The 19,199-nt window shown below is 50.6% G+C and overlaps 1 protein-coding gene across 8 annotated transcripts in view; it reads right to left on the bottom strand.

The window, feature by feature from the left end:
• The window catches only part of FOXK1 (forkhead box K1), a 68,746-nt gene that overhangs the window by 5,235 nt on the left and 44,312 nt on the right, over positions 1-19,199 (bottom strand). For 5 of the 8 annotated variants that reach the window (XM_044433787.1, XM_044433793.1, XM_044433790.1 and 2 more), the window contains 6 exons: positions 8,560-8,716; positions 7,202-7,348; positions 6,874-7,067; positions 5,810-5,976; positions 4,697-4,978; positions 1,733-1,957 (listed from right to left, as the gene is read on the bottom strand). In XM_044433787.1, the coding sequence (XP_044289722.1) occupies positions 1,733-1,957; positions 4,697-4,978; positions 5,810-5,976; positions 6,874-7,067; positions 7,202-7,348; positions 8,560-8,716 (1,172 nt within the window). The other 3 variants (XM_044433789.1, XM_044433794.1, XM_044433788.1) reach the window with 3 other exon arrangements.

Below are 19,199 nucleotides of genomic sequence, written 5' to 3'. Positions count from 1 at the left end.
CTTCCAAAAGCATCTTTTATTTCGGAAAGCCTTCTTTGGTTGACCAGCTGCAGTTTTGATTGCTATTCTGCTTTTGTTGGTATTGTTCTGAATATTGTGTTTTATTCTTTTTGCACTTTTTTGACTTTTTAATTGCTTACCACTTTGGAATAGGTACCAACATGCAGGTGCTTATAAATGCTGCAAATAAAGAAAAAGATGTGGTTTGTGGTCCAAATACCGCATACCAAAATTTTGTGTATTAGAGAAACGGATATTCAAACTGTGTATATCTGTAAACAAAATAAATGCACATTTTTGTGTGCTTTCTCAAAACAATGATGTACTGATGAATGGGACGGAACAAGCTTGTGACTGGATCCAGGCTGAAAAAGCAGTGGCTCTTCTGAGTAGAGTTAAATAAAGCAAGATAAGTGGCCACCAATTAATGTATTGGCTTAATTTATGACTCTCAGAACTGCAATTTTATTGCATGGCTATGTAAACAGATGATGAATTTGAACACGCTTCTTGCCAGCAAGTCCAGCCATTTAAAATCAGTGGGACTTGCTGCTGAGGATGCATCGTTAAGAGGAGAAATTAAGTCCCCGACAGTGGAATAGGGAACAGAAATGTCCTCCATCTTTAGCCTGGAGAATCACCCTCCACCTAGAGAGAAAATCGGATATTTTTAGGAGGTTTTCTATTCATCACTTCCTGTTTACAGTGTGTTGAAAACACATTCCAGGTGGATGTTTGAGGGCTGGCGTCCAACAGGCAATTATCTAATGCGCTACCCTCTAATTGGACTCCATTGAGTGGTTGTCTGTTGCTTTACTTTTAAAATACCTGTCAAGCAATTGAGGTATAAATGAAATTAACCAGCTTTGTAGCCCGAGGAAAAGAGATAATGAGAAACCCCTACTATCAAATCCATCCACCGAGATCCTGTTACCATTACTTTTGGAGGGGTTTAGCTTTAGATTTATGTTCCACTTTTAGCTTTAGATTTATATTCCACTGCAAGGAACCTGGGATTCTGTACAGCCTGAAGTGCCCGGTCCTACCTAATCTTGGAAGCTAAGCAAGGTCAGGCCTGGTTGGAATCTGGATGGGTGACTTTGGCTTTGGCTATGGGAGGCATAGAAATAAGGAGGAGAACGAGGAGAGCACCAGAGGCTGGCCTGAAGACACTCAATGAACTCCGCAGCCTAATGGAAACCAGAAAGTGGATCTCCGGAATCCCAGTCCACCACCCTAACCATTAAGGCCAAGCCAAGAGGCCGGACAGCTTGTAATCAACATTTACGAAAATCTCAGGGGCTGAGCTGGAGAGGATTTGGTGGCCGGGGGGCTGAAGACTTCCATGCACCATGCAGCCCGTAGCTGTTCCAAGCAGCGGGTGCAAAACAGTGCTCTGTGCACATATTTCGCTGGGTTCTTCACCTGGTGCAAGCCTTAGGCGGCACCCGGGTTCTGCTGCAAAATGAGAGGGGAGGCCAAGCTCTGCTTTGCTTCTGGGGCTGCGGAAGGCAGGCCTGAGGGATTCCAGAGAGGTGTGGTTTGCAATCCTGCCTAATCTTGGAAGCTCAGCAGGGTCGGGCCTGGCTGAAGTCAGGATGGGTGTCCTAAAGGCTGTGAACTGCTCAGAGAGCTTTGGCTAAGGGTGGTGTAGAAATGGGAAGCGACGACACCTGAGTGTTTTGTGCCAGAGGAAAAGGAGGCAGGGGCTTCAGAGCCCGGTGGCACATACCGTAAGCGCCTCCGGATATGCTGCTGGTGGGAACGCTGTGCTTCCCGTTCTGAGTCACGGCTCGGACCGGGAGCTGGTGCTGCCCGACGGCCATGGGCGCGGCTTGCTGCAGGATGGTGACTGTCTGTCCCGGGATGCTCTGCGCCATCTGGCTGGCCACGGTCTGGATGACTCGGCTGGCAGTGGGGATGGCGGCAAAGGCGATGGTCGGCTTGTCGTCCATCCCTGCGGAAAGACAAGCTAGCATCACGCATGGCCTGGCAGCTTCCCGAGGCATCTTTCCTTCCCGTGCATCTTAGGGAAAACCGAGGAAGGTGCTGAATTTTTGTCGTGACTGCATGCATTTGTGTCTATGCGCACAGAGGCATACCGTGGGGAAAAATGTCCTTGTCCCCGATTTTCATATTTCCTCCTTCCGTGAGCAGTGAGCCGGGCAAACGTTTTGGCTGTCCTTTCCAGAAGCCAGCAAAGCACAATCTCGTGGCTCCCTGCTCCAGAAAGTGGGTCTCTTTGGGGCCATGGTGGTTTCCAGAGAGTAAGCAGTGGAAGCAGCACGCAAGCATCCATACTTCCAGAGAGCCTCACCTGGCGCTAACATTTCTTTCTTTTCGGCGCCAGGTGAAACCCTTTTTATTCTCCCGTTATTTTAATGTCTAATTGGTTTTAGTGCATGCCCAGCACTGCATGCTGTGCTATTTTTAATTTCTATTTTACTTGTTGTTGTAAACTGTCCTGAGACACTAGTATAGGGACGGTGTATAAAAGCTTTAAACAAACAAATAAATGTGGAAATTCCACCCTTTCAACCCACAACACTTCAGTGACCCAAGATTGCCAGTTTACGATCAGCATCACCATGTTTTAGCAGCAGAGGCCCTTGCAAAAGCAGCTCACAATTAAAAATAATAATTCGAGTTATCCTATGTCACCCCCTCCAAAACTGACCACGTTGGGAGGCCAAAGGAAAGGGTCCCTCCAAGTAGCTTTTCAAATGACCTCCATGATACTGGATGAGCAATGAAGATACAGAACAACAACAACATTCTGCACTGCCTTTATAGGGAAAGGAAAACTTAAGGGCATTCTTGCTCATATGCACGCACAAACACACGCGCCGCCTCTCCAAATGAACTAAATTCCCTCCCCTCACACAATTCCAGTGACACGAACATTGATTTGACAGATGTTTTTTTTTTTGCCCGCAGCAAGTGAGAAGACACAGGCTCCCTCTCTTCCTGCCTCAGCTCCGTCAAAGCACCCGCAAAATTACTTGGACCTTAACGGGACATTCAGAGTTATTTGGACAAGGGGATTTATATGATGTAATCCTTTATGCTGTTTACTTTGAGTTAATTGGTTTTGTAGCTCTGCAGTTCTTGCCTTTTGTTAATTATTTATCTGACTGATTGGATTGTTTCCGTTCGTTATGGACTACGGTCCAAGAAACGCAATTACTACCTACCACAGCACAAAACAAATTGTGCAAGTTGCCACGAGCGCATCTTGAGAACTCTTCCAGAGACACTCCTGTTATTTTCTGAAGTCGAGGAACGAGCTCTGCCACAGACATGATATGTGAAGCCAGACACCCCACTGCAGAGTCCCTAGCGCAGTTCTGACAGAATGAGAGGGTGCTTCTGGCACTAATGTTCCCATTTGGAAGACACTCTGCGGCTATTCTATTTTCTCTTGCTCAACCGATGTTTGGGGGGGGGGGGAAGGGAGAACAACAGTGGGAAAGCCTGGGAGGGCTGTAAGGAGAAGGCAGCATCTGGACACCTCCAGAGTTCTGTAAAAGAGGCGGACTGTTTGCACGATCAAAGCGTCTTCCAGAAGCCCCCAAGGCCGCAATATGGCAAGGCTGTTACTCGGACCAACCGAAATGCCATGAGGAGGTGAGAGAGCTTTCTGGTTCTCAAGTGACAGAGGGGCAGATGGCCAAAGTCTATTCATATTTATCTGTGGCAGTGGTGGGGAGCCGGGAAGGAACACTGCCGGGAGAAATGTGCCAGGCAGAAAGGACACCCATCAGAATCACAGAATCATAGAATAGTAGAGCTGGAAGGGGCCATGAAGGCCATCCAGTCCACCGCCCTGCTGTTGCAGGACACCACGTCACACCATCCCACTCAGAGGGCTGCCCAGCTTCTCCTTGAATGCCTCTAGTGTGGGAGAGCCCCCCGCCTCTCCAGGCAGCTGGTTCCGCTGCCGTATTGCTCTGACAGTGAGGAAGCTCTTCCTGATGCCCAGCCTGGATCTGGGTTGTCGCAACTTGAATTTATTATTCCGTGTCCTGCACTCTGGCAGCAACAAGAAGAGATCTTGACCTTCCTCTTTGTGATAGGTACTTATAGAGGGAGATATGCCCCCCTCAGTCTTCTCTTTTCAGGGCTGAACATGCCCAGTTCCCTCAGTCTCTCCTCATAGGCCAGTGTTTCCAAATCCTGCATCGTTTTCGTCGCCCTCCGCTGGACCCTTTCTAATTCACCTGCATCTTTCTTAAATCTTGGTGCCCACAACTGGACACAGTATTCCAGGTGAAGAATACCTGGGCCAGAAAGAACACCGATCAGAACTTTGAAACGAGGAGCCAGAGCCTGCGTTTTGCCTCCTCCATTCCCACCCCCTTTCCTTGTGTGCCGTGTCTTTGAGTCTATCTGCCCGAAGGCAGGAATTGCGATTCAGTTTTGGAAGCCGCTCTAGGAGTCTTTTTCAGCTAAGAGCAGGATGAAAGCCCTGCAAATGAGTAAGGAGGTGTGCAGGCATACCCAGGTGAAGCTCGCTTGGTGCCGGAGGGATGGAAAGACGGCTCCTTCGGGGTAGCTGGACTGAAGGGCCGGGAGCGGATCAAACACCTGAGCATCCAACTGCTCCCACGCTGAAGGGCGTTAAAGGGGGTTTAGGGACCCGACCGAGAATCCCATGGCGGGGGGGGGGGGGGCCTTCTCGCGGCTCGTACGCTACCTCGAGGCTCACCGGCCAAGTCCAGGACGGCTCCAGCTGCTTCGTGGGCGCTGCCCGGGGGGCCCTGGTTGGTCAGGATGTATCCGTTTGCCGAGTTGGTGGAGCCGGTCACCACCCTGACCATCGTCACGGTGGGCGCCTGCTGGACCACGTGGATGGCGTGGCCCGAGGGCTGCTGAGAGGTCACGATGGAGGCAGGCATGTAGGCCACCGGCTTGGCCACCAGGGCGGAAGGCCGCGGAGGGACGGCCATGATGACGGGCTGGGCGCTTACAGGCGAGCCTGGAGAAGAGGAAGACGGGCGAACCGTCAGCTGGGAGAGCAGGCTGAAAGCCAAAGAGTGCAGCGTTCGCATAAAAAGAAATGCAAGCTTCTGGTCCTCGTGATGGTAGGGAAAACCCGAGAAACCCTGGGGCAAAACCTGAGATGCTGGAGCGGGGCTAGCAGCTCCTTGCCCTGCCTGGCAGCAACTCACTCCTTGCTCTGGCCCTTCCTTGATCCCCCTTAATAACTTTACTCATTTACTGAATTGTTTCCCCATCGTTTTTCCAAACGTCAGAAAACACGCATCAGGGATCCCTGTCATTTTGGGACCTGCGGGCACCTTTGCTGTGGGCAGCACCACAAAATGGCACCCGCAGAGGATGCGGCAAGGCGCATCATGGCTGCCACGGGGCTGGCTGGTCGACAGTGGGCTGATGAAAGCCACAGTGGTGGGGAGGGCAATATTTTATTTATTTCGATTTATATCCTGCCTTTTTCCTACAAAGGGCTCAAGGCAGCTTACATCATTCTCCTCCTCCATCTTATCCCCACAACAACCACCCTGTGAGGTAGGTTGGGCTGGGAGTCTGTGCCTGGCCCAAAGTCCCCCAGTTGGCTCCATGGCTGAGCGGGGACCAGAACCCGGATCGCCTGAGTCCCAGTCCCGTCCTCTGAACCACCACACCACACTGGCACTGGAAACAGAGAGGCTGGAAGCGGGAAGGGAGGGAGAGGAAGAGAGCACAGCAAGGAGGAGGAGGGGAGAGAAAGAGGAAGGAGAAGGGGCGCGGAGGAGAACAGAAAAGGAGAGAGAGAGGTCCGCCCTCACCCCTCTCCTGCGCTACTCACCAGGTGCGCTTTGTGAATACCGATACTCTGGAACGGAGGCGAGCTTGGAGCCGAAGTCGTGCTCGTGTGGAATCGGCGAGCCCTCCCGCGACAGGCACTCCGGCGTCTGCAGGCCGCTCGTGTGAGGGGAGAGCAGGCCTGGGTGAGTAGGGGAGGCGGGTGCGCTTCTGCAAGGCAGGAAAAGTGCCCGGGAAAAGGTCAGGCGAGTTGCCCAAAGAGGCGAGGCAAGCGCTGCAACCGGCACGGGGCTTGACAACAACAGGAACCGCGGAAGCACGACGCAGGCGCAGAAACCACTGCATGCAACCGATGCCGAGAAGCTCCCATTTTAACAGAGCGAAGCGTCTAGTCTTCCGGCTTGCACACAACGCTGTCCATGGTTTATGTAACCCCTTAGTTCTTAAATTCTAGGTTGTCTTGATGTATGAACCCAGCTGCATTAACAACCGAGAAAGAGAACCCATGGTTTGCTGTGTGGTGGTGAACTCTGGGTTGCTTACACCATGGGTGTTACTAAGTGAGAACCCAGAACTGTGGGTTGTTCATGGTTTGTTTGGCCAGGCTATTGTGATGGTGGGAAGAGATGGTTGTGAAAAACTGAACTGCTCTACATGCTGCAATGGCATTTGGGATACAGGGAGGAAAGAAGCAAAGGAGGATGGAAACAAACCATACATGGACTGAGAAAAGAACCCACGGTTTTATTGCCTGCCAGACAAACCCTTGGTATGGCAACAAACCATATGTTAAATAAACCATGGTTCAGCATTATTTGCTACTTAGTTTTCTTATGACTAGAGATGAACCATCTGCCCTGTTGAACTGAGCTGAAGTAATATTCAAAACCTAGACCCTTAGTTTGATCTATTACAGTTGACTCAGAAATTGGAATTTTAAGTATTTTTCTTAGAACTCTGTTAGGACCTCTACGCAGTTGCAACTTTACCATAACAAAATGGCATTACTTCTGCAATTGACTACATTTGGAACAAACACCCTGATTTCCCCTTGGAATGACGTGCAAACCGTTCCTCCCTTTGCTTCGACTTTCAAGCGGAACTTACCGGGAAGAGAGAGGCCCAAACGGGGTCCGGAAGCAGGACACGCCCCTCTGCCTCCGTTTTCGGAATGCCTGCTCCACCAATTTGCCTTCCGAGGGAGGATCTATCCGCCAAAAAGAGCCTTTCCCGGGCTCCTCTTGGGAACGCGGAACTTTAATAAAATAACGGTTCAAAGAAAGGTTGTGCCGAATGGAATTCTGCAGGGAGCAGAGGCAGGGAAATGGTTATTCCAGAGTCAGGACGTTCTTCCTGAATGAGTAGATGAGCGAACGAGCGAACGAACGAACGAGAGCGGGACTGCCGCAGATCCCCGCGTCACTCACTCACTCACCTGCCAGCCTTTATCAGCTGTCCTGTAATACGGATAATGCTTCGTGATGTGGGCATAGATCCCACTTAGTGTTAATTGCTTGTCCTGGGCTGACGAGATGGCCTGGACAATTAGCTGGGCATAGGAGTACGGTGGCTTGGACTCGTCCTGCAGACAAGCAATGAAAACACAGACACACAAGGGAGGTTTTAGCAGCTTCGCAGTTCATTAATGATTTAGGCTGCAGCTTGTCTAACAAGACAGCAGCCAGAGAAGCAGATGCCTTTCAAGTTTTTACACGCACGCACGCACGCACACAAGCAGCCCAGAAAACTTGTACGCTGGCAAAACCCTGCTCCTCTCCATTTGCAAGGCCAAATCGTAATTCCTTTTAGGCCCCAAACAGACGAGTGTTCAGCCACAAGTAGAGCAAGTCTCTTTTTATTAATGAATGGCTATTATTATTACTATTTATTGTCATTTCCATTCGTATCAGCAGAGATGGCGTATTGTTTTTTCAGAAACAACAGGGGCAGGATATTGGCTTCATGCCCTGCTTGGGGGGTTTTCTGAAGCTATCTAGTGTGCCAGTAAGTCCGTGTGTTGGGGGACTACACGGCCCGTGGATCCAATTTTGCAGAGCTACTGCTCTTCTTAGGCACACGGTAATTTAGGGTCTTGCATTAGTCTCTTTAGACAGTCTGTCTTAAAGGGTTTTCAGGTCTGATGGTTTTAACCGATAAAGAAGCCAAGCTGGGAGCTGCAGATTCCCACACCCTGCAGTGGCACCTTGACCCAGCTGGCCTGCCGGGATTTCTCTGAGCCGCTTTGGCTTTTTGCAAGAAACCTGATTTGAGGTTGGGACCAGAATGGGCAAACCTGGATGGCTGGGCCGTTCAAAGGCGAAATAACCCAGGAGTGAACGTGACGACAATTTTGACAGTCAGAGGCTTTGCTCGGACGCTGCCCTAGATCACAGTTTAGCATAAGGCAAGGAGAAGCTTGGCTTCCGCCTCCTTCCAGACCAGCCACCAGGCGCTGAGAAGCGTTTACCTTCGTTTTTGAACCCTGGGCTAGTTCTCGTCACTCTAAATGCTGCTTCAGTGCATCCATCCCCAATGCTGTGCCTTCCAGACACATTTGGACTGCAGCACCCGTCAATGGCCCTGCTGGATGGGAATTCTGGGAGCTGCGGTCCAAATGCCTCTGAAGGCCACCAGGCTGGCTCAGCGTGATGGTTCGAGGAAGCAAGTGGCTCCTCACTGGCCCTTTGGGCAAGTCCGCCGGTAAGAAGCACCCTCTGAAACTGACGCAGCAGCTCGTGAATCGCACGGGCAGCGCTGGGAGGGTGCAGAGCAGTGGGGGAAGTTCCGTGGCACCTTTGGGCTGTCTCCTCCAGATGCGTCCATCTGCTGCTCCGATGTAGCTTTTGCTGCATATTCTGCCACCAGCTGCAGATCCGAGGTAATGTTCGGAGTAAAGCGATATCCTGAGGAGCCGGCCCCGCGAGGACTGGCTGGGCAAGAGTTGGGAACGCTGCAAGAAGAGAGGGAGTGACAGGAGAGATTTCTCAGTTGCGCTTTTGCATTGGCAAAGCATATGCCCCGTGCAAGTCGTGAATAATGCAACAGCATTTTGTGCTTTATGTTTTCTCGTGACAGGCCCGAGTTTTCAGACTGCAGTGAAATGGATGCAGGATCTTCAAGCAGCTGCGCCTACTGCGGCTCCCTGCAGAGCCCAGTGCTTATTTTTTATTTTATTTACAGCATTTTTTTAAAACTTCAGCTGAAAAGGCTGCCTGAGCAGCTTAGAGAGAATCAGAATGACAGTCCCTGCCTATGGGCTTACCATTTAAAATACCGGACAAAAATGGACAAGGAACAGCGGGTGGGGGGGGGGGGGGGAGAGAGAAAAGCAAAATGCAGGCACCAGCTCTCAGTTTCTTAGTACACAGGAAAAAACTCAGCTTTGTCTCTGCATAAGGTGCGAAATGGCCCTAAAGCTCTATAAATTGGAGTAAAATGCATCTAAGACAAGAAGACAGATTAAAACAAAACCCTCAGGCCGAATTGGCAGGGAATCTTGAGCTGATGCTGAGCCAGACTGCTTTATTCTATCAGCAAGTAATGCAACACAACCCATTTTGGCTCCAGCTCTGTGGATTAATTGGCTGTGAGCTAATATTTAGGAACTTCATTCTTAGTCTGTCCTTCTTTGAAGAAGCAGAAGGCCACATACATGGCTCCCACCACCCATTTTATCCTCACGACAACCCCGTGAAGTCGGTCAGGCTGAGAACATGACCGAGCCAAGATGACTCAATGCGCTTCGCAGGTGAGGCAGACGTTGAACCTACCATCTCCTACACTTGCATTCAGACGGCCACAGCAGAAGGCTGAATTTCCTGACCTTTTTGTCCCTTCTGGTCGTGATACCAAAGCAAGGGGATCAGCCCTGGAAATGCATTGGGCAGCTTGTGTCCTTTTTGCTGCCTTTTGAAGATTTTCGACCCTCTCAGATCCCTGCTCTGCTTTCTAGTTTGCAGCACAGTACAAAACAAGCGATAAAAAACAGCCAGCCAGTTAAAATCCACAGCCGAACATCACTGGGGGTTCAACATTAGTGATGCTTCTCTTAGTCTGAAATCACCGTCCGAAGAACAAGAACACTAAAAAGCAAGCAGCATAGATCTGCGATTTGCTGCTTGCCATTTATCATATTTATGACATCCCAATTACGGAAAAGTACCCCGAAGCCTCCAGGTCTGTCCCTGGAGTATTTTCAGTGGAGATCTACCATCTCTGGGATATAAATCCTACGATGATTAGGTCAGCTACCATTCTGATTCAGTGACAGAGGCAGAAAGAGAACGTCAAAAGTCCAGACCTCGTGTCTTCCAAAGAACAGCCCATAAGCAGCATGGAGCAGCTAAGACGAAATAAACCCCAGTGCACGTTTCTCTAAAATGGTAGCCTTTTATTACGAAGCTGCACGCTGCTCTTTGTTCCGGAAGCCATTGGCATTGGTCGCTCTTTGGCTGGCCTTGGGAAAAAACGGTTTACCTACCTGGGCACAAATATTGGGAGCAAACGGACTCCTCATGTTCCCAGTTAGGGTTATGAACTGCCCCCTGGATGAGCAGCTCAGGGCAAACTGCCCCACTTAAGGCAGGCATGCCGATCAATTGCCCGGTCGAATATTGTTCGATTGACCACGTGCAATTTGACCGAGGACAATGAGAATAAAATAGCCACACAGCTGCCTGATCAGCCTGTTTCTTTCCAAATAACCCCTGTCAACCATTTACAAGCACAGGTTGACGGTGTCCCAGAAGAAAAGTGCTTCGGAAAGCCTTCCCTAACATGGTTAAACACCACAGCTAGGCGCAACCATGTTTAAACCGAGTTAAAATCAAACGTTTGACGCACACGAAGCAATTGAACAAAATCAATGGCGCATGGGATGAACCGAGGGAGCACAACCAATGAGGGCGAGCCCAGCCGATGGGAGGTCCACAGGCAGGGGATGACTGGTCAAGTGCTCCCTGGCCCATATTCCCCCACAACTGGTACTGACGTGGGAGGTACTATATAGCCAGCAGGCCAATACACAGCCATGGACTGCCTTCTCCTCCATGGAGCGGCCTTTCTCCCTTTCAGAGCCCCCCAAGCCCAGGGCCATCGCCCACCTTCCAGGCCACTGTTTTCTTCATCTGCTTGGCCCAAAGATCCTTTCTTCCAGTTGTTTGTCCGACAAAGTGACTGATGCTTGGCAGTTCTCATGGGAACGTATGAGACCAAAGAAGGAGTTTGATGAAGGGGGACTGTTTCTCGCTGTCATCTGCTCTCATCTGTCGCATCCTTCTGGATGCTGAACCTTTCAGGGTTCTTATTTGCGCTCTATGCCCAACCGCCCCTTGAGATCTGCGGGAGAGTCCCTTCTCCGGGAACCCTCCATGAAAGAAATTAGGAGAGTAAGTACTCGGAGGAGGGCTTTCTCTGCGGTGGCACCCAACCTATGGAATTCACTCCCCAAAGAGGTCCGCCTGGCACCGTCGTTACTGGTTTTTCGGCGCCAGGTAAGGACCTTTTTATTTAAACATCATTTTAATTGTTAAAATATATGATCTGGCCAGGGCAACTTCTTCTTCCTTCTCTTTACTCCTCCTATATTCTTTATTTACTTATTTTATACTGTTTAATTTTAATTTTATATTATTATGTTTGTATCTCAGTGCATTTTTTGTATTTAGTGGTAATTTATTATGTTCTATTGTATTTCAATGTATTTTATTGTGTTGTAAGCCGCCCTGAGGCTTCGGCAAGGGGCAGCATAGAAATGTTAATAATAATAATAATAATAATAATAATAATAATAATAATAATAATAATATGGAGGGAGGCTGGAGGCAACGCTGGACTATGGCACCTTTTGTTCATGCAGTTCCTGCAATTCAGGTGCAACTGAACCTCTTCCCCCTGTGCATTTAACTGTGGTGTTTATAAGGGTGCAAGGGGAAAATGTGCTGTTTCACTCACTCCAACACTTCATAGCAGCATGTCTGGCTGGGTGTTGTCTTGATGTGGTCTTCATCTTTCACACTTGGCAGTTAGAATTCTTCCCAACATGACAGACGGCACAGTTTCCTTTTGACTTGCTCATTTTTTGTAAGAAGCCTTATGGGTGACTGAGCAAGAGATCTTGGGGTTGTGGTGGACAGCGTGGGGGAAGCGTCAGCCCCGCATGTGAAAATGGCCAACGCTGTGGTACGCATAACCAGGGAAGGAACTGAAAATAAAACTGCCAGCGTCATCCTGTCCTTGGTCTCATCTATGCTGTGAATGCACTTAGATTGGCATGCAGTGGCCTAAAACCGGAGCTGAGGAGCTGGGAAAAGTGCAGAGAAGGCCACCTAAAAGGATCAAGGAGCTGCAGCATCTCCACACTGAGGAAGGATCAAGAGCTTTAGAAAACAGGGAGAGGGAAGAGAGAAGGTGGAGCTGGACCAAATTATGCGTGGTGTGGAGAAAGGGGAGAGGGCAAGCTTCCCCCCACTCCCATAATGCGAGAATCAGGGGTCATCCCATGAAACCTACTGGTGGGAGAATCGAGATGGATGGAAGATGGATTTTATCTGGCCAGGGCGGCTTATTTTATATTGTATTTTTGTATTTTTAATCTAATGCTTATATTTTTTAATTTAATACTATAATTTTTTAAATTTATTGTTGTAAGCCGTCCCGAGGCTTTGGCAAATGGGGCGGCATAAAAATGTTTAAATAAATAAATAAATAGTTAGTTAGTTAGTTAGTACATATGGCACAGAGCTGAATTATGGAATTCAGTTCCTTGAGATACAGTCAAACTGGGTAGCTTTAAAGGGGGACTGAAGAAATTTGCAGAAGAGTGCCTACGTACACCAGTTGCTGGGGAACATAGGCATGGGTAGGAGGGTGCTGTTCCAGACAGATCCTACTTGTGGGATCCTATGAAGAGAAGAGTGGCCTAGATGGACCTGGCTCTGATTCAGCGGGCTCTTCTCACGTGCTCAAGGGCTGGCTGACAAACAAGTGCAGACCGGTCATCTGATTTACACCGTGACTTTCACTGTTTCACAACGACACTCATGAAACCGATTTTGCACTTTGTGCAAACATCTGATCTGTCGGCGATTAGATTAGCTTCTTCTTGCTCTCACGAAGTGAATGGCTTGGCCATCTATTTGCCATTATGGGACAATATCTGACCAGTTAATTGACCACATCTTTTTGACCGGTCGGGCCAAATGCCCAATTCCTCTTCTCCATCTTGCACCAAGGGTTACGTCTCTTATGATCACCGCAGTCAGGCATGTTCACACAACCGACAAAGGTCTCCCAAGCAGCTGCGGTGTGCTAGGAAATGTGGGGCTCTAATTCCCGACTCTGATGCTGAAGCGCTGTCCCCAGCCGGGGGCGCAGGAGTCTGGATTGCCCCATGGCCCCGACGCGTCGGCCTGCAAGCATCCAAAGCCCGGGCCCGGCTCCCCTGCGGCGAGCAGCACAAGCCACCCGGCAAGTCCCCGCAGCACCGGGAGCAGCCGGGCCACGACTTGCAAGGACTGGAGCCCGTGCAGTGAAGCTGTGCAGCTGGGAAAGGGTTGACCAAAGCTTTGCCTGTGCTGCCTGGCCTCTCAGGCTGCATCCCATTCCTCGTCCGGCTGCTAGTCCTGCCTCAGCCTCGGCCATGCCGGGACTCCTTCCAGAGCCCCCTTTGTCAGGGCTTTCAGTCGGACCACACCTGGCCAGGCACCTGCTCCCTGCCCTCTCCAATCGCCTCGATCCTGACCCTGTATCCAGCCTCCGCAGTACCCAGCTTCTGCCCCGCTCGCATCCTCCCAAGCTCAGCTCCTCTCCACCACCCCACCAGCCCTGGTGTTTAGCCGCAGACACACTCCACCGAAGTCCCAGCGCTGACACCGTCTAGGAACCGCACAATTCTTCTCCGCATTCCTTCATTAAATTTGCACATGAATAAAATGAAGGTTTTGAAGGGACCGCACACTCCATTCTGAATAGTGCGTGTGAATGTTGCCCTAGGCACTTCCTTGCAAAAAGGCGCACCCGTCTCTATGGGAGCGAAGATGCCGGAACTCACAGAAAATGGCATGTGCTTTCCGCAGTTTCCATAATTAAGACTGGTGAAAAGTTGCTTCCTTAGTGCCGGGCACCTTCGCATTGTGCAAGGTGTTTTAGAGCCAGTTAATGGAGGATCGCAGCCTTACTTTCCTCTCCACCCGTTACACTCCAGTAGCATGATCTGGCAATGTGCAGAATTGCTCCAAGCACTGCTAAGCAGGCGTTTCTCTGGTTCTCTCTGGTGTTCTGGGGAACTCTAGTATTCCTCGAAGGGAAGCCAAGCGCTCCGAAAAAGACAGCTTGGATACGCACACAGCGCTCGCCCGAAAGTCATCATCACAGGGGACTGCTGCTGGGTGTCTTTCTAAATGACAAAACCGAAACTGTCATACCTTTGGCTCAGTGTAAGAAGGCAACATTCGCTGGAGGAGACGATGGCGGAAGGAGAGAAGGAAGAACGGAGGAGGTGGATCCATTCCGCCAGAAGCCACAGTGTGGAGCTGGCAAGAGCCGAGCAGGGCTGTCCAGGACAGGATTGTCGGGAGGGCTTCCACACATAGGGTCACCCGAAGTCGGAGACACCTTGATGGCAGAGAACCACAAACGGTTCACTGAAAAGCAGGCTTCCTCAACCTGGTGACCTGCAGAGGCGTTTGGACCACAACTCCCAGAATTCCCATCAGCAGGGCCATTGACTGGGAATTCTGGGCGTTGCAGTCCAAGGCTGCACTCAAGGATGGTGAGCCCAGACAAGTCTGGCCAGGCCGCTGTGAACTGGGCACACACCTTAGAATATGCTCTTCAAATTCTCTGTGGTGGGAGAGCTTGCGTGGCGGAGCTATGGAGAGCGTTCTCCCAGTAAATTTTGAAACTCTCTGGCTTCAGCAGACGCCTGTCATCTTTCGGCACACGGCGGCTGCACACGGTGCCCAGCAACCCAGCCCTGCTTTGGTAGCTTCACGCCAAGAGAGGGCTGGAAAAACCACGGCTGGGAAATGTGCCACAAGATGGCACTCACGGCCCAAGCTGTAAATGGAACGGGGGAGGACATGAGGCAGGCCAAGGAGCAGAACACAGGCGGGCAGGCGCTCGCTTAAACGGTGGCATCTCTCCGGCAAAACAGGGGCGGCGCTGGGGGGAGGAGTAATAGGAGAGTCAAGACGAACAAGTATGCAGGTTTTTTTTGGGGGGGGGGGGGCAGCTGAACTGCAACAGGTGAGGGGGGCTGGTCAAAGTGTTTTTGCTGGTGTGTGCCAAGCGCATCGCAGCTGAAGCAACACACAAAGCGCCCGGAACAGAGCAAAAGGATGGCTGTGTCTGCCACCACAGTCGCCCCAGGTAGAGCGCAATGCAGGCGTCCGAGCGGGAGGGAGGTCCCCCTCTTTGTGGAACGGCGATCAAGGCATTTTTCAGTTCGTGAGAAAGTGAGCTGGCCCTCTTTGAAACCGAGCCAGTTTTCAGCGCAGAATGTACTGCAGAAAGAAAAGGGATGCTTGTGAATTCTACCCCCTTGTAGAAGGAATAGCACACATGGCAACCGATTTCTTCTCTGAAGGAGAAGCGGCAACGATGCCGATCAAATTCAACAAGGCAGCACATGGAGATGAGCTGACCGGGTGAGCGAGGTGCGAGCCAGTAAGAGCGCTAGGATGAAATCTGCGGGAGTTAACTCGGTCAGGAAGTGTGCTGGACAACTGCGCGGCCGTCCATGGCTCTCAGACTAACCGACTTCGCAGGGTTGTTGCGAGAGCAGGAGAACCACCATGCAAGCTTTTTGGGTTCCTCGCAAGAGGAAGGAAAGGGCAAGGTATAAATGTAATGCTACAGAAATACAATTCAAACTAAAACCACATCCTGAACGCCAACACACCTCCTCTCGGATCTTAATTAAAAGGCTGGGGAAACACACACAGGGGATTACTGAAAAGCTGCCGAAATAGAATCGCGTTACGGCTCGGGGACAGAGAAGTGAAATGGGAGTGTTGTGAATGGAAGGAAGTGATACGCACACCGGGGCCCCACCATATAAGGAGACGATGTGCCGGAAAGGTTGAAGAGGGTCACAGCTCCACCCACTTGGGGCACAGGAAACTCTGCACATGCCCATGTTACAGCAAAAGCAGGTAGGAAGGTCTTCCCACAAAAAGCTTCCTCCTCTAATAAGTGTGTGTGTGTGTGGGGGGGGAGCAGATTTTTCACGGGCTGCTAATTCAGTCCTTATTTATTTGGTTATTTATTTATTTGGATTTTTTTTTAATTCCATCCAATACGAGTCATCTCCGGATGGCTTACAATATAATCAATACATAATCAATACATCAAACCATAACAAGATAAAATGTGACTAAGGATCTATCCATAAAACATAATTAAAATGTTTAAATATTAAAATATTGGGTAAATAAAAAGGCCTTGACCTGGTGCCGAAAAGCATATCAACTTTTATAAAACAAACGAGGAAGCTCAGTAGCCAATGTCTGCATGCAGAAGACCCTGGGTTTGGACCTGCCTGAAATCTTGGAAAATTGCTTCCCATCCGTTTTGGCAGTCTGGGACCACGTGGACGAAGCTTCGGAGCGTCCTGAGGTCCTAGTGCTGGGGCTAAAACATTTTACTGCCTGATGGAGGGATCTCAGGGCTGGCACTTTTTCAAAATAAGGCGCGCCGTAGAAGGCGGTAGCCCCTGCCTTCATCTATTCTCTCCCTCCTGCCTCCGTTGTGCCGGCTGAAGCAGGTCATCTCACACCGCTGTGTGCCAGGGCCAGCCCCGAGCAAGCCCTGGGATAAGACAGCACAGGTCCTCCGAGCTTGTCCTTCAGCGATGCGAAAGGCAACCTGAAAAATGGGCTGAAGCCCTGACATGGCTTACGCCTCTAACTACAGATTTATTTATATTTATATTTATTTATATTGCGATGTATATCCTGCCTTTTTCCTGCAAAGGGCTCAAGGCAGCTTACATCATCTCTCCTCCTCCATCTTATCCCCACAACAACAACCACCCTGTGAGGTAGGTTGGGCTGAGAGTCTGTGACTGGCCCAAAGTCACCCAGCTGGCTCCATGGCTGAGCGGGGACTAGAACCCAGATCCTCTGAGTCCCAGTCCCATGCTCTTAACCATGACACCACACTGGCTCGGATGGCAAAGCGTGAACAAAAACGGCGAAGAGGAAAAGAACTGCTGGTTCAGAGGAAAAGTGAGGTTTCCCAGACCCGCAAGGAGCAGGCCGCAGGACTTCAAAAGGATGTGTGTACACACACAATTGGAAAAAGGAATTTGCTTTACAGCCCGGCAGTTCCTGAAAGAGAACACTATTGTACCTCCGACAAAGGGATTTCACTATACAAGGAGGAGAGAATGGTCTCTCTCTCTCTCTTTTTGTGGCTTTGCCTGCTATTATTTGTACTGACATCTTTTAACCATGCCAACAACAGACAAAATTGGTGCTTCCCACGGCATGAAGATCCTTAAAAGCATTTGCAAGCACATAAAAGCAGCCAACCTAGCAGAAGCTTCTTGCCACCTCAAGGAACACTGACGTAAATTTCTGGCTTCCGACTCCTCATGTGATACAGTTGCTTGAACAACAATGCATGCCTTTGTACCACAAAAGCACTCTTGGGCCAAATGCTACAACTCCACACTCAGCGCGTTTTCAGGATGCCACCGCTCCAGCACCTTATGGTCAGGCAGTGGAGTCTGGGGACATCACATGTGAACGCTGAAATGTGCTGCACCGTTGGAGTCTCGCACTTTGTTCTGGAAACGAAGATAGGATATGTCACTGGGGGCAGTCTTGTATGGTTGGCGCATGATTTTGGCTCGCTCAGTACTGATCTGAAGTGCATGCAATTCACTTCCGTATTTCGGAAGTGGCTCGCACCACAGTGTTCAACGCATGGTTGGGATGCTGGCTTGGCAAGGAAGGAAGGACCTTATTCCAGCAACAAAGCACCGACTTTCCACCCAGAAAACTCCAGGTTCGGTCCCGAGCATGCCCGGCTGACGGGGTGGAGGTACTGGTGACGGAAAGGACCTCTGGCAGAGCTCCAGCAGAACATTTGCCCGTGCATGTATTTTGGGTCACGGGGACAAACGTCCTCGGCTGGTAGAATCAGGCTTCCAGGGACTGTGTGAACTCAGCCTGCTGCTAAGCTCACAAACCGTGGGTGCTACTGTCGGGATGGACTCTCCAAAAGCATCACCCGAAGATCGGCTCAGCAGAGCGAATGCGGAGCACGGCTCTTGCTGCTCCTGTACTTCTGGAGTGACCGAGGACAGGTATGGTCTGGACAAAGGGGTACCCCAGCAGCAAGCTGCATTTCTGCTGCAGGCCATGCCAGCCCTCACTGATTTCCTCAGCCCAGGAACATCTGGATGCATCGGGCAGAGCGAAGGTGGCGAGTGCAGAACCATGTGAGAAAGCACACGTTCCAGAACCAAGCTGTGCCTCAAACTGCTTGTGCAAGCCAGCAAGATAATCAGGGGGTGCGATTGCCCTTCAAAAGGGACTCTGAACACGGTGGGAAGGCATCTCTGCGGAGAAAGTCCACTGGAGTGACACGCTTACAACTGCAAGCTGCTCTGGGACTTGCTCATCTCACACTATCCCTGGCTTCCGTCCATTGCCTCCTCCCTAGCGGTTTTAAGTTGGAGCAGTCCAACACTTGTGCACAGTGGCCTAGTGGTTAGAGTGCTGGATGGGCACTCAGGGCACCCAGGTTCTAATCCCCATTTGGCCATGACACTCACAGGGTGACTTGGGGCCAGTCACTGCCTCCCAGCCTAACCTACCTCACAGGGTTGTTGTTGGGAGGATACAATGAAGAAAAGGTGCCCAATGGCAGCCCTTGCAAAAGGAGAAAAGGCGGGATACCAATGCAGCGCAAGAGCAGGGAATCAGCAGCAGTGCAGCCCTTTCCAAGCACCCAGAAGCTCAGCACAGTGCGTTTTGCAACCCTCGCCGTCCGCAGCCGCACCCTCCTCCTGGCCGCCTGCCTGCCTGGGCTGCCTGGGAGAAGCCTCCCCGATTGCACAACCGCCAGCCCAGGCCTGAGGAAGAGGAGAGGTTGGACGGCATCACTGTTTACAGTCAAGGCATGACTTCCTGGAAACCGAGCTGCCAGAAAAACCAACAACCTCATCAGGAGATGTTGACCACACACTTGGCCAGCTGTGATTAGATTATCCCTGTGTGTCTGTCAACTTGCCCCGGATCAAGGATTGTGTCTGTATACACATCGTGCTTCTCTTCTTGAACACGCACACAATACACAGAGGCGCTTGGAAAAACCCAAGTGAAGTATATTTTTCGACCTTTGCTCGCTCGCTCACGTGCTCTCTCTCTCTCTCTCTCTCTCTCTCTCTCTCTCTCTCTCTCTCTCACACACACACACACACA

The sequence above is a fragment of the Varanus komodoensis genome, unplaced genomic scaffold, assembly GCF_004798865.1.
Source record: "Varanus komodoensis strain SLA01 unplaced genomic scaffold, ASM479886v1 scaffold26, whole genome shotgun sequence".
NCBI lineage: Eukaryota > Metazoa > Chordata > Lepidosauria > Squamata > Varanidae > Varanus > Varanus komodoensis.
Note: the sequence above shows the minus strand (reverse complement) of the source record. Positions and strands in the feature narration are given on the sequence as shown.